Source organism: Pteropus alecto, unplaced genomic scaffold, assembly GCF_000325575.1.
Source record: "Pteropus alecto unplaced genomic scaffold, ASM32557v1 scaffold103, whole genome shotgun sequence".
Classification (NCBI taxonomy): Eukaryota; Metazoa; Chordata; class Mammalia; order Chiroptera; family Pteropodidae; genus Pteropus; species Pteropus alecto.
The window spans coordinates 8,487,728-8,502,727 of record NW_006436288.1 but is presented as its reverse complement, the minus strand read 5'-3'; the positions used below and the strand labels follow the sequence as shown (position 1 = coordinate 8,502,727).

The 15,000-nt window shown below is 30.5% G+C and overlaps 1 protein-coding gene across 1 annotated transcript in view; it reads left to right on the top strand.

Annotated features, from left to right (window-relative positions):
- SOX5 (SRY-box 5) overlaps positions 1–15,000 on the top strand; it is a 378,734-nt gene that overhangs the window by 1,534 nt on the left and 362,200 nt on the right. Inside the window, exon 2 of the mRNA XM_015589995.1 lies at positions 1–51. This exon is cut by the window's left edge and continues 47 nt beyond it. Coding sequence (XP_015445481.1) covers positions 14–51 — 38 coding nt within the window. The 5' untranslated portion in view covers positions 1–13. The remainder of the gene's footprint in view (positions 52–15,000) is intronic.

Genomic DNA, 15,000 nt, shown 5'->3' with positions numbered 1-15,000 from the left:
GTGCTTTTCCAGCATGCTTACTGACCCTGATTTACCTCAGGAGTTTGAAAGGTGAGTACAGTTTTTCCCCCCTGATATATTGAAGTACAACTCTCCGATTTTACAGTAGTCTCTGAATCAATTGGAAGATGCTCCCCTGTTTGTTAGAAAAGCTTTTAGCTAGTGTTTCTGCAATCTTGTTAGCTGATTTTTGCGGTGATTGCCCGGACCAAATTGAACTGATTTGTAAAGTCTCCGAGATTTCTGCTAATGTTTTTAAGCTGCGTCTTATAACAGGAAATTAAATGAACATTAAGCATCTCTCTCTCCCCCACTCACTGCTTTTCTCTTGCTCATTCACTCTCCTACTTTCTTCCTTCATTGATATTTTTCTTCCCTTTCACACCTTTTTAAATGCTTTTGTGCTGAGTGTTAACCATTTTTAACATCTCTGTCTGGTAATTTCTGGGGTGACAGAAGGTTTTAGTTGTGGTTAAAACAGAGGCTATAAGTTCCTATTTGATCCTTTCGTAAAACTTTGGAAGCTACTCAGTAAAGCACATGACCTTTTGTTGATTCAAGAGAGCAGGTTTTTTTTTTTTTTTTAAAAAGAATATTTAACATTACAGCAATCTATTAGTAGATTACTTTTGAAATGTCAAAAAAGGGAAATGGGGGCCATCCCTTTCTAAGTTTTAGTAGCCACGTTTTGCACTAGCTGTATTAAACTAAATTTTGATTTACTATAATTTTTTCCTTTTGCTATGATGGGAATAAGCATATTTGTAATTAAGTAGTTCCTCATTGGAGAACTATATGAAATATCCTTCCATTTGATGTTGCTGCAAGTAAAGCAGGGCTTTGAAAGAATTTTAGCCCTCTTAGTGTTCCTATAAGTACACATTGCAATTTTTAAATTTGAGTTCTTATCCCAGCATAAGTTCATTTTTTGGAGAACTATAAATAGAGTTTTGTTTGCCATTAAAAAGAATTCAAACTTTGTATTCTGTGTGGTGAATTTAAAAAAAAAAAAAGCTAAAAAAAGCCAGGATGCATGATACCCAGGCTTTTTTTCATTTTCATGAAAGCTACCTTCTGTATAAACATTTGTTGTATCTGACTATGCAATGCAAGCTAGGTGCTAGACCAGCTGGTTAAAAATATGCTAAGTCAAGCTGTTCATCGCTCAAACAACTGAATTTGATATGAAAAGACGAAAAAAGAAAGGACAAAGATTAAAACATTCTAGAAGTAAAGCAATGGGAGAGAAGAATATTGAGAAAAAAATAATGCTTGAATGTGGCCAAATATTAGAGAAGCCAATATCAGATCGAGGAAGAAAGTAAAATAGCCAACATATATACTTTAATACTGTCTTCTTTTTTTTCATTTCTTCATCTTTTTTTTTTTTTAAATTGGGGTGAATCCTCTCTAGATAATTTCAGTGAATAATTTCAGTTGAACTTGCTTAATAGTTTTGAATTCATATTTTCAAAGTTCTATATATTAACTCTTTAAAATAGCTTTTGTTTGCAAATATAGCCTATTTCATATGTAGATATTGAAGTTAATATTGGAACATGCTATTGCTTAATATAGCAGTTTGTTAATATATCACCTTAAGTTTTCTAGCATGTGTGCAGAGTAGTACTTAAACGATATTCTTCAACTCTATACTTTTTGAAAATAAAACTCTGAGTCTGATTTGTAAATGTGTTAACAGACTGTTCTTATAAAAAGGTAGTTACATATTAACAGGCTGTAGCCTATTTCTCTATATAGGCAAGCTTTCCTGCTGTGAACTTTATTTGTATTTTTTCAATTATCTCTTTTTTAAACTAAACTTTTCCCTTTCCTATTCTAATGCGTAAATCTCTTAACAATTTTTTCTTCCTGGTGAGAATTTCATTTTTTTTGTTACCCAGAGGCATGCTTTTCTAACTGGCTAATTAAATAAGCAAGTGGTAATCAATAGGGTTGTTAGTATAGACAGTATATTTGGAAATAATAGTAGCTAAAATATTTTTGAAAAATGTCATACAATATAAAAATTTTGGCATTTTTTATTTTTTCCTGTGGTTATATTTAGTAATAAATACAAAAATCTCAGTCATTACAAATGTAATCATTTGTTTACATTGAATTTGTATGAGTAAGTGTATCTGTAGTCACCCACATAGAATATATCTTGCAGACTCAATATTGAATATTTATATTCTCCAAAGGAGGTATATATGCAATAACTACACTATCATATGTAGTCAGCTATTTTTGCCTTTTCAAATATTGGCAATTTTCATTGAATAAGTAGGTTATTTCTATTGAGTGTTAAATTTTATTGTTTACTCACCTGCTATAGATGAATTGTTCATTCAAACTTAGTCAGAAATCTGAAAAAAAAGCCTTCTAAATTTCATTATGAAACAGAGAACCTTGCTCTAGAGGATATAAACAAGTTGCTTGGGGTTCATATATTTTGGAAATTTTATGTGATTTTTTTCTGATTTCATTGGTAGATTCTTGCCTATCTTCTGTTATTCTTTGCAACCTGTAGACTAGTTGAAACTTTAAGGAATATTCGAAACTTAAATAGGATTAAAATTTGTATTTAAATTTTTTATGTATTGTGTATTATCAGCCCTGAAAATGAATATGGTCAATACTGTCAGACTAATAGGCAATTGTTAAATAATTCAAAAGTAGTAACAGTTTCACTGTCTGTTAAAAATGTTCAGGAGGTAGAGCAAATTAAACAGTGATTCTAAAACATAAAGAAGTTGAAATATGTTATTTTTATTTTCAAGCATCCTTGTCATAGTTGATTATGACTAATGAAAAACACAGTTCTCAGGTGGGAGGTGAATAGGCAAAGTATCTTCTAAGGAATTGTTTGTAAGCAAAGTCTTTTAGGTCATGCTATTTAGAGGAGACATAACTGGCAACCTGGTCTAAATGTTAGTAATAGCGTCTTTAGAATGAACGCATGAACTCTCCTAAATTTTTTTTTTAAAGACAATGAAATTACATATTTATATAAAAATAAATTTAAAAATTGTGACCTAAAATTTTTCCTTTAGGAATACCATCTATTATTTTCATATTCATAGAATGAAAAAAAATAAAGTTTGCCTTGAATATCAATATTAGCTTGTTTCTGATGAATGAAAAAAGCAATTTTTGCTACTATCAATAATATTGTATTATATTTCTTTCCTTTACATTTATTCTGTTTGATAATGTAATAGTTTTATGACTAAGCTACTTGTTACACTTTCTAATTGCTTTATGTTAGAGTCTTCAGTAAAAAGCAAATATAAGATGATTGCTTAAGAAGACAGTTTGATAATAAATAGAAAAAAATTTAGGATTGAACCTAGTGGGATAAAGCAAATTAAATTTATAGTATTACCTATTTGATTACTTCTTTCAAAACGGGTGCAGACAACTGACTGCCTATTTTCTACACATTGAAGATAACACTACAAGAGTAAAACCTTCTGTAATGAAATTTTAACTTATTTACCTTATATATCCATCAAATTTATTTGTGGTCATATTGATTAAAGAAATAATTTTTCACATTAGGAGACTTTTATGTGTTTTTCCGAAGAAGAAATATCAGGTATTGTGAAAAACTTATTTGTTAAATAACCATGAAAAATTACTATTAGCAGTCTATAAGAATATCTCTGATATTAGCAGTACTTTAATTACCTGAAGTTTGAGCATAGTAATAAAATATTTATTACCTACACAGATGTATTCAGTTTAATTATAAACTTTTGTAAAACCATTGTGCTCATGTGATAAGTACATTCAAGTTAGCAGGTAATGTCTAGGTGTGAATCAAAGGAAAGTTACCTGTTCACATTATCACCTAACGGCAACTGTAAACCTGTAACTTTGATATTATATTTTCAGGATGTTCTGATATCAGCCTTCATTCATTTTAGTATTTTTTTTATTTACTAATACTTCGTAGAGGAAAAGGTGCCTATAACTGGTAATAGATTTTAATTGCCATCTCAATAAGTTGCAAGCTAATTGAGCTAAGATGTTAATTTGGAATGCAGCTTTCATGAAACAGTGGATAAACTACACTTCTGTCACACTCATGCTGGAGTACTGTCCTGAAGAATTAGCAGGAGACCTGACTGATTATCAAGAACAATTAAGGGTTAAACGTCAGGTGGCATTATATACTGTTCAGTGTTTAGCAGGTTGGTAGATACAGAAATGTGTGACTGTTATGATTACTCCACATGTTGGTGTGTTCTTCTCTGTTTCTCAAATATAATCAGCATACAATAAAGTATTTATCTGTTCTTAGGAAGCTTTTAACTCAAATCTGTATATGCCTCTTACCTGAGAGGCAAATAATAAAACCTGTTCTAATACTCTAGCACATTACTCCTCCATAGAGTTGGAAACTATTTCAAATGAATTGCATTCATAATGCATTTAAAAAACAAAATACATTTATTGATAAAATCTGATTTTTATTGTCTATTCTTCCCACTGTCAATTCTCAAGCCACCTAACGAGTATATCTATAATGCAGATAAGTATTACATAGGTTGAACACCTTTCTTTTTATAGATTAGTTAAACAAGTATAAGTGATGGATTTTTATTTTCTTGCATAATTTGTTATTCATTTAAAATTTCAACAAGGCTAACTAATAGCATGAGAAATAAACTAATCTAGATATTTCTCTTGTACTACACATACAGTTTAATATGTCAGGTTTCTGACTCAGATGATGGCAATCAGATAAAAAGATGCTCAAAGATTTAACCACAATGTGAAATATCTTCCTTTTAATGGAAAATTTTTGATGAACAAGAGAGAGACTAAAACATAGAAGATTCTTCCTTGCTTAATTCATTCTACCCTTCTTCCTTTTCATTGATTGATATCATCATTTCATTAAATACAAAATTTTAATGTTATGTACCTGAACATTTAGTGGCATTGCTAATGTAGCGTTATATAGATGATCAAGTGGTATTGCTAGAGAAGAAAAAATTTTAAAGACTGACACTATTTTACGTAAGTGAACAGTTTATTTGGACATCCTTTAGGAGAATGCTACATATTCCTTCATTTTAATCAGGAACTGATAATGGTTCGGAAGACCTTTAGTCATCTTTTCTGACTATAGTTTGACTGTGTTTTTCTCCTGCAATTTGTAAGCTGCACTCCTTTCCTTTAGCATTACCTATTCTCTTCACTTACTAGTTGAGAGTTCATGCATCTCCTCTGGAGATACTGTGGCGTATAGTTCTGCTTGTCCAATAGGGGAGTGTTGCATTTCTACACATTCAGTATCGTTTTCCGTTGGAGCCTGAGTAAAACCTCAGCAGTACTCTCTGCCTTTGCCAGCCTGAGGAGTGAGAGACTCAAAGTTGTTCCCAGCTCTTGCGCCTTCATTGTAGAGCTGCATTCTGCTCAGTGGGCTGCCGAGAAGGACCAGACCGAAACAAGATTTAGAAGAATTCTGGTGAGAACTGTTTATAGGGATATGGTATTTTAAAAGAATGTAGTAAACAAACAGAATTGTGGCATAAACAAAGATAATTAGCATAAACAATGTCATTTTAGGACAGGTGGTTTAAAAAAACAAACAAAACAAAAAACCCAAATATGAACCCAACTTGAATGCTGCCAGTTTGGAACCACTGAACCTTAATCTGTATGTACTTCATGAGAATTACACAGGTTTGTTGATAAACTTGTTAACATGCTTTTACTGTTTCTTTTGTATCATTTTCCGGTCATTATGCCCTTTTGTCACCCAGCTTGAAAGCAATTAATCTATTACAAGGTAGTTTAAGGACTTTTTACCCATAAAACATGACAGAAGAAATATTAAAAACAAAAGCTTGTAGATATTCATAGACATTTGAAATCAGTGTCTAACCTTAAATCAATTCAACCTGAACTTGGTTCATTGTATTTCAAATCTCTCTTTCTTTTATCTAAGTAACATTTCAGGCACTTGGCTCTTTAGTGTTAATACATTTACTTTTGTCTTGCCTTAGAATTCAGAGAATTTTTTGCTGTGGCTGAATCATCACTGTTATACATTTATTTCTGAGTGTTGCGTATTTCATCTTCCTATTTTTCTCTGTAATTTAGTGAAGGTGGTACAACAGTATATAAATGTAGTTTGTGATCATGCAATATAAGGATGCTTGTTATTGTGAACCACATTCTCTAAAACTACTATGCCGTCATAATGAATTTTGTAGCGACATTTAGGTTTATTACTGACTTTTTTTTCCCTAATGCTTTATACTGAAATATTTTTTCTTAAATGAAATGTGGAGTGTGGTGAACAGAAAGCTGTTTATTTTTCTTGCATTAAGAACCAAAGTCTTTATTAAAGTTAATAAGATTTTTTTTTCTCTTCGTTTTCTCATGGAGAATGAGGACCAAGAATTCAAAGTAGGTATCTCTGGTATTCTGTAGCCCTTCTCACTGCTGAAATGAAAGCATTTGTGAATGAGTTTTGGTTTCTTGGAGTTATAAAGATGTGTGTAAACTAGTAAACCATGTCTCATTCATGTGCTATGGAGATTTCTCCTACTTCAGGGACAAAAATAATTTGGCTACTAACGAATTAGGGCTACCTGCCAGTGCCAACACATACTGTAGGTAAGAGGAACACTATAAAGAAAAGCTGCTGGCAGCAAATCCGTTGAAACTTTCATATGTAACAGCGTTTCTATTTCTGCTTTTCACATCTTTGAAAGAATGTTTTTTTTTTTTCAAAAAAGAAAATGTTAAAAAAAAACAGAAGATATGATTTCTTAAAAATATATCGATAGCTTTATTTTTAATATTTCTTATTGTGTAGGTGCATGAGATTTAATTATACTCTATGCATACGTGCCTGCTCTACTCATCCCAATCATTTCTGTCACAATGAAACCTAAGAATAAGATGCATTGAAAATAGATATAATTTGAAGAAATGAAATTCACTATTATATAGGACCCAAATAAAGGCGCCCCCAAAAACTTATAAGATTTTTATATTGGCAGTTTAAGTGAGTTAGATCAATTGGGACACTCAGCAACAAATTCCTAAAGGATGTGTCTTTTCTTTAGGGCTTCAGGAACATTATGCTTTGCTTGTTGATAATTTTTTAATCTAGTAGTAAAAGACTACATAGGCCCAAATAGTGTCCCTGGTAAAATTTTAATCAGAATTGTTTTAAAATATAGCAAATCTTTTACTTTAATAGTGATTTTGGTTTTGTTTTCTGTTTTTATGTTAATTAGGATGAAGATACCAAGGTGATAGGTTATTTGAGAACTGGTTATGGAACTTTCACATATGATCTGCTGACTTTTCATTTTAAACAATTTTATATTAACTTAATAAAAGAGCATTTTAAGGAAAAAGAAACACAAATGTTGAAAATGAGAAATACGTGTTCACATAAGAGAACACAAAATGAAAAAGTAATGCTTTATTTATGCTATTAATTTTTCATTCATAGTTAATATAGGTTGCTTGACAAAGTTCTAAAACATTTTTATTCTGGTTCTTGAGTTAAGGTATTACTTGTTTGCTCACAAGTCTTTCTTTGGGTTATTTACCTGGGTCAGAGTTTGTTGGGCAATAATTTGCAAAGTCCAAAGACTTTTTTTACTCCTTTCCTGATGTCCCTTTGTTTTACCACCCCCTCTTTTTTTATTTGCTGTTGAGTTTCATAATATGTTTGAAAGGAGTTTTCAGGAAGATGTCACATAAAACTGATGAAAAGATTTCTTCTTTATTTGTACAATAAGAGATATATGTTACAGTTTCATTAAGATAATATATAGTGTTCTTATTCTTTTGTAGAGAAATAAATGAACTGGTAATCAAACTATTTAACTCTTGATTCATTCACTAATTTAACTTTGACTTTAAATGAATGATAACTGATACAACGTCAGATTCAGATTATCATCTTTATCATAGTATCATCAGGATGTGAAGATAACTTTTATGTAATAGTCTAAGTACCATTAAATCAAACAAAATGCCTAGGAATGGAAAAACAAAGATAACAGTGAATGCTATTTCTGAGGCAAGAACTTCTATTTTCTTCCAGTCCTAAACATAGCTAGAATTTGAAAAATAAAAGAAAGATATTGTTTTTAGAGCCCTAAGGATTATAGAATTTAAATAAGATAGTAGAATTGTTTCTTAAAAATTTGCCATTACTGGAAAAATAAAATGGATCTAATTTGACCTATAAACAGTTTAGAAATGTTTAATGCTTTAAAAGCATTCTTCTGGAGAAAGAAAAGCAGATCCAAAGATTTTAAGAGCAATTTAAAGAATCAAAATGAAGGAGCAGAATATATAGACTTTTATAAGTAATTAAAGGATAATTGAGTGTCATTAATAGTTATGTAAAAATTTATTTGTGGAATGTAATAGTTATACACGTACATATAATGAGTTTGGAATTCAGCAGAAACTTTTTCACTTATAGAGTAATTGAATTTTGAATAAATTAATTTTGAATAAATTCTACCAAATACTGATGAAGCCACAGTTTGGGTTGGGGGAAATCTCAAAAGGAAGAAATATTTCATATAAATACAAGCACAGTCCATTCTACTTTTTCATTTGCAACATATAATCCTGTGGCGTGAGCTATAAGGACTTATAATAATATTCTAGCTTTAAAAATCTGAAGGTAGTATTGTGATGCATATTTAATGGAAAATTTGAATTTAAGAAATTGAGTAAATCAAGATATGCTTGAGTAAAATTTGAGATTTCAGGCCGAGAGGAGAAAGTTGAGTTTTAGAGGCCTATGGCGTACGTATTAAATGGACAGTTTATTGGGTTTTGGGTTTTGAGTGTTTACTCCTGAAGTGAAGAACAATTTCTTTTTTGGTAAAAATATACATTTGTCAGTATCATCACCGATTTTTTGGAGAAATGTAACATAATAGAAAGTGTATTAGTTGGGTGTAAGATTTCAGGTTCTAGTTCTTTCTTACAGTCTGAGAAGAGGTTTTAGATCTTAGTGTATGCATCTGTAAAATGCAAAGAAGGGTTGGATAATTTTTAAAACCTCTCACCTCTAAAATTTCATCACTTCGAACCACATTTGAAAGATCCCTAGCTTTTTATTCTAGTGGTCAGAATTCTTGAATTTATGCAGCAATTGGGAGGCAGTATCTCATATAACCAGCCTTCACATGTGGAATCACATCTCAGTTTACCTGTCAATTTAGTAGCGTTGTGCAAGAATAAGTAACCATAGTATATTTCAGGAGTTTGAAATCTAAGTACTATGTATAATTTTTATTTAGGATTAAGTGCTGCAATTTGCTATGAACTATTTTTAAGCTACTGTTTCAAAAGATAAGATGAATATTTTATGTATTCGAAACTCTCAGATGCATCAGATCACTATCCTGAACTGTTAAAATATTATGAAAAATAAATCATATGTGGATTACTGAACAAGGCACTGTGAGGGGATATGAAAAGCATGAAAATGATATTTTAGGTCAAAGTCCTGAAAGTCTATTTATAAGGATAAGATGAATAAAGTAGAGCATTAGGACAACATGGAGTCTATAAACAGTGTACATCTTTATATGAATAAATAAAACATTGGGCTGGAAAGTGGAAAGATCAACTAATATTAAAAACAGGTAGTATAAAGAAAGAGTTTAAGTGGTTCTCAAAATAAATTAGACAATTATTAGCATTAGCATCTAGCCAGCCAACCTAATATGCATTAGTTAGTGGTTGGCAATTTCAAGAAAAGAAATGTTAAACCCTATGAAGCAAGGAGTAGGGGAACAACCAATGAAAGATGCATTAAAGAAGCTATATTATCTGAGAGGAGATGTTTCACATATTGTTAATATTTTACATTCAGCAGATTGCATGCTTTTTCTTTTAAATATTGTGTTTATTAAAAAGTGCAGTTATACCATCAGCAACATAATTTTGACTCATATTCAAGGACTTTCTGTATTATCTATACTTTGAAAATATGACTATGGTATCATGAAGTCATTATGTAGATTAGTTACAAATTTTAAATATAGATTCATGTGTTTAGGATAACATAAGAATTAGCTGTGTTAAAATTAATTATTTGCTTAATGATTATGATATAGATTTTAAAAATTCTATTCCTGCCACTTTTAATTTAGAAATAAATTTAAAGTGTTATTCTTTTAATCTCCTGGTACAGAAATAAAGGCTAGTAAAAAAAAAAAAAAAACATAAAAAACCAGAAAAGAGCATTATCGAACCAGAACTATGTTTAGAACTAGGACCAAAGGGAAATGTGAAATATCCTACTGTTAAACAAGAAAGAAAATCTGGAAATCATTCAGTTGGACAACTTACTGCTAATATATGTTATCATTCAGCATTTAGTAATGTACAGAGTTGGCGTATGTTCCTACAGTTGCTAAATCAAGAATTAAAACTTTGTGATGTGTAAGTTATTCAAATTCTTTGGGTTTCAGCCATACATCTATAAAATGGGCTTTAAAATGAGTATAACATTATTTATTCCTCAATGCTAATGAGTCATCTTAAACTTAGAAACCTCAGAAAAATATTTGGATATTTCTGAATGCGAGCCACTGAATTCAAACTTTGAAAACTAGGTTGGATTCTTGGCAAATAGAAAATGATCAGCACTTCAATAAAAATTATGTTTTTGTTTGATAACATACTAGCTAGTCTGATAGTTGAAATTATTTTAGCATATAAAATAATCCCAGTAAGAAATCTGTTGACTTGTTCTTAAAAATTCTGTAGTTAATAGAATTATAATTGCTTTAAATGCATTAATGATTATTGATCCCAGGTAACCTGTAATTAAATAGCAGCAATACAGCTATAGTTTTCTCTGGCTGCTGACTGCTAATAATGAAATACCCTAAAAACACACCTCTTCCCATTTTAATACGTAGGAAGTCTGATACACTAAATGTTGTTTTGAGAGATATCAGTATATCAAGTATTTAAATAATAAATTTGCTGATTTAACATATTCCTATGCTTTAACCTATGCAAATTAAAATTCATTTGTTTATAACCATAAAAATGAATAATTTCATAGAACAAATTATTGGAAAACAAAAAAAGTGATATAAGATAAAATGGTCACACACTATTGCTTTTTAAAGTATTATTTGTAAAAATATTTGAAAATTAGACAATATTTAACTTGAAGAAACTTACAAAGAGAGTACATCATACAATTTCATAGTAAAAGTAACATGAGAAGTTTTATATCAGCTAGGTAACTAACTATTCCTTAGTTTGTAGGTAAAGCTTGGACAAATTTATAGATTTCTTTTTATGGGCAGCTATATCACAAGCAAACAAAAACATCCTAGAAAAAGAACTCTTATTTTTGGATATAAAATTGTTTTCCACTGAAATAATCTGTTGAGAGCAAAGAGCCATCCAAAGTGCTGATACCAATGTAAGAAGATGATCTTTTGCCTTAATCACACATCTGGGGAATATTAGCTGACCATTCTGCAGAGAACAGTGAATACCTTAGTTGCCAGTTGTCTAAAATGCTGCTAATGATCGACATAGTGCCAGTGTTTTGATGGCTAAAATCTAGGCTGAATATGAATACAAAGAACACAGTTAGGGGGGAAAAGCGCACATTTTATACAAAACAGATTTCGGCCATCTGCTTGGCACTTAAGTTTGTGACTATAGGCGGTATGTGAAAGAGAGCACCGTCCACGTTATGAATGGTATCGCTTTTTTTTTTTTCTTTTATTGATACCTTAGAAAAACCATAGAGTTTGCAATCATATATAACCAATGATTTTCTTCAGCTAAATAATGAAAACAAGGGCCCCAAAATTTCGTTCCCTCTATAATCTCTTCTATGTCAGTCTTCTTTTCCTAGCAAAATGGGGTTCACTAATAAAGCAGGTCTTAGTGCTATACCTCTAGATATTAAAATATACCAGACAGCACTATTCTAGTAACCTTAAAGATGTGAACCCCAGATGGTTATGAGATAAAATACTGTTTGCTTTAGGAATAGGTTATATTCCTGAGTCTGTTGCCTGAGTACTATGGTGCATGTCAAATCAGCATGGAAGTTAATGGTCCAGAAGCACTTCTGAATTTAATGTTTTCCCATTTGTTCTGAATTTATAGTATTAAATCAGACCAGTGCTGTTTCATGTGGTATGATTTTCCTTTACTAGTTCAGTAAAGAGATAGTAAATTATAGGCAAAATCTAATTATTTCACTGATTTTATTTACCTTAAAAGTATAGGAGAAATCTTCAATTAAAGAATATTGGCAAATATTATATACTAGAAGCTTTTAAATTTATAGAGTATTTAGTAAGAGCTATTATAGAGTGTTACTTAGCACAAAAGAAGCAAAAAAGTAATTTCACCTATTTTATTTTTCTTAGCTGAAGTATAGTTTGTGTTTTTAAATATTGGATAAATTGATCAATTAGAATGTTAAATTGTCGATTTGTCTGGATTGTATGATTTACCTTAGATATACTGAGAACCTTTTAGCTCTTGAGGAATAAGTATGTGATTTAGTAAAAAGTATAAAGAAATGCTCTCAGAATCCGTTTATGTCTGTGGTTTCCAGTAGTAGCCCATAGCCACATGCCTCTACTGGAGCACTTGAAACATAGCTAGTCTGAATTGAGATTTGCTGTAAGTATAAAATACTGGATTTTGAAGACTTTGAATGAAAAGATGTAAAATACCTTACTAAGTTTTTAAAGAATATTGATTATATTTTGAAATGATAATATTTGGATATATTGGCTAAATAAAATGTTCTTAAAGTTACTTTCACCTGCTTATTTTTACTTTTTGAATGTGGCACTAGAAAATTACAAATTGTATGTGCAGTTCTTATTTGTAGCTCACATTATATTTCTATTGGATGGTGCTGTTTTATCCTTTTCTGTGGAGGGAGGAAAATTAAAACTTCTGTCTGTATCTAGATTCTATTAATCCACAGCTTAGGAAGGTAGCAGTTAGTCAGAAAGACTTACTTTTTTATTAAATGTTTTTCTTAGCTTTCTTCCACAAGAAGGTAAAATTTTATCACGTTGTAAAAAGTCCTAGTAGTAACACTGACTTGCACAGATGTTTATATCATTAACTGTCCATTTCTTCAAACTTCCATGGAGTTACAATGGAAAGGAAGATCTTTGATTAAGGATCATATAGATTACTTTAGAGATTCTATGTTTGGAAGGACAATAATATTTACTTTTTGAAATGCCATCGTATATATCTATAATTTCCACTGGGTCTAAAGAAGTTTGTAGGAATATCTTCCCTTTTGTATTTCAGTTCAAACTATATACAGTTTTTAAAACTGACCTACAAGATGTGATGCAAGTGCTTTATTCATATAGATATATATTTATGGAGATAGATATAAAGATAGCACTGACATTCAGTATGTACTTACTATGTGACAAACTTAACCTCAAAAAATCTTATTTGTTATAACCATTTCACAAATGAAGAAAATGAAACAGAAGGAGTTGCCTAATTTCTCACAGGTTACAAGTGGCAGCACTGGGAAACAAACCCAAACAGTCCATCTCTAAAGACTTCACTATTAATCATCAGATTATAGTATTGATCTACATAATACAGTGCTTTCAGAACTTTATAATCTATTATTTATTTTAGTGGCAGAAATTTATTTATTCATTTAATAAATGTATTTTAAAAACTTATTGACAGGCATTATTTTAGTTGCTGAATAAATTTTATTGAAATACAGACACTATAAATAAACAATTTGATATAAACTTCTAATTTCTCCTCTCTGAATTCATTCATTTATGAATTCATTCATTCATGGCCCAAGGTGATGTGCGAAGTGGTGGATATCTAGACATCTGGACAATTATTTAAAGAGTTTCTTGGAAAAGGCTATTTGTAACTGTTTTTGAGAGATGCCAATTTGTAACGTACACTATCGATGGAAACTTCTTACTGTGAGGAGTGTAACTATGTAAGTTTTCTCAAATCTCTCTCTTCCAAGTCTTTTACAATGGACTACCTATGGAAATACTACCTTTATAGACAGGTATTGTCTTTGCTCAGAAAGCTTATCTGAATAGTTTTTGCTGTCTTAATGTTCAGGAAGCATATTTAGAGTATAGGAACTTTTAAATATGTCAGTGTCAACATCTTATAGTGTGATCTTAATATGGGAAACTTTGTGATGAATTGGTAATAATATAATTAATGGTATTAATTCTTTGATTTAATTTAAGCCATGACATACTGATTTTATTGGGTAGCAGGCAGGAATGTTGGTAATTTTGAATAGAATTATTTGAGAATAGAAATGAACCTCTTGGTTTTACTCTGTGGATTTTTCAAGTTTACTGTTAAATTAATGTATTTTAATATAAGTTTGAATTGTTTCATGAATCTGGGTTTTAAGTCTTCATCTTTTAAGTGTTTTCTAATATATAGTTATGGCCGGATTCTAGTGCTTTCTCTGATTTCTTGATACCTTCCAAAGGAGAGGCCATGTAGCTGTAGTTACCAGTGGACTTTGGAGTCAGAATGCTTAAATGGTTATTTACAACTAAAATACCTATTTGCTTTATGATTTTTGCAAATTACATAAACTTTTCATGCCTTACCTTCTGCATCTGTGAAGTAGGGATTTTAATAATGCTCATCATTTTAATAATGCTCATCATTTTACTGCTAAATAAGAAAGTGTATGTAACTTAGCATGCCCAAGAAATGTATATTATTATTTCCTTGAATGGATTTTAATCATGTAGAAAGAATTCCAAGGATATTTTCTATAATCTGGTATATGTTTTGGGCTGCATACGGATACATACGTATCAAGTAATTAGTAAATAATGTTGAAGCCCATGGTCTGTACAGGATTTATTAGAACTTCAACTACTTTCTAAAAGAATTAAAATATTTAACATTAAATATTCATGTCAAAAATCACTTATATTTTACTTATTA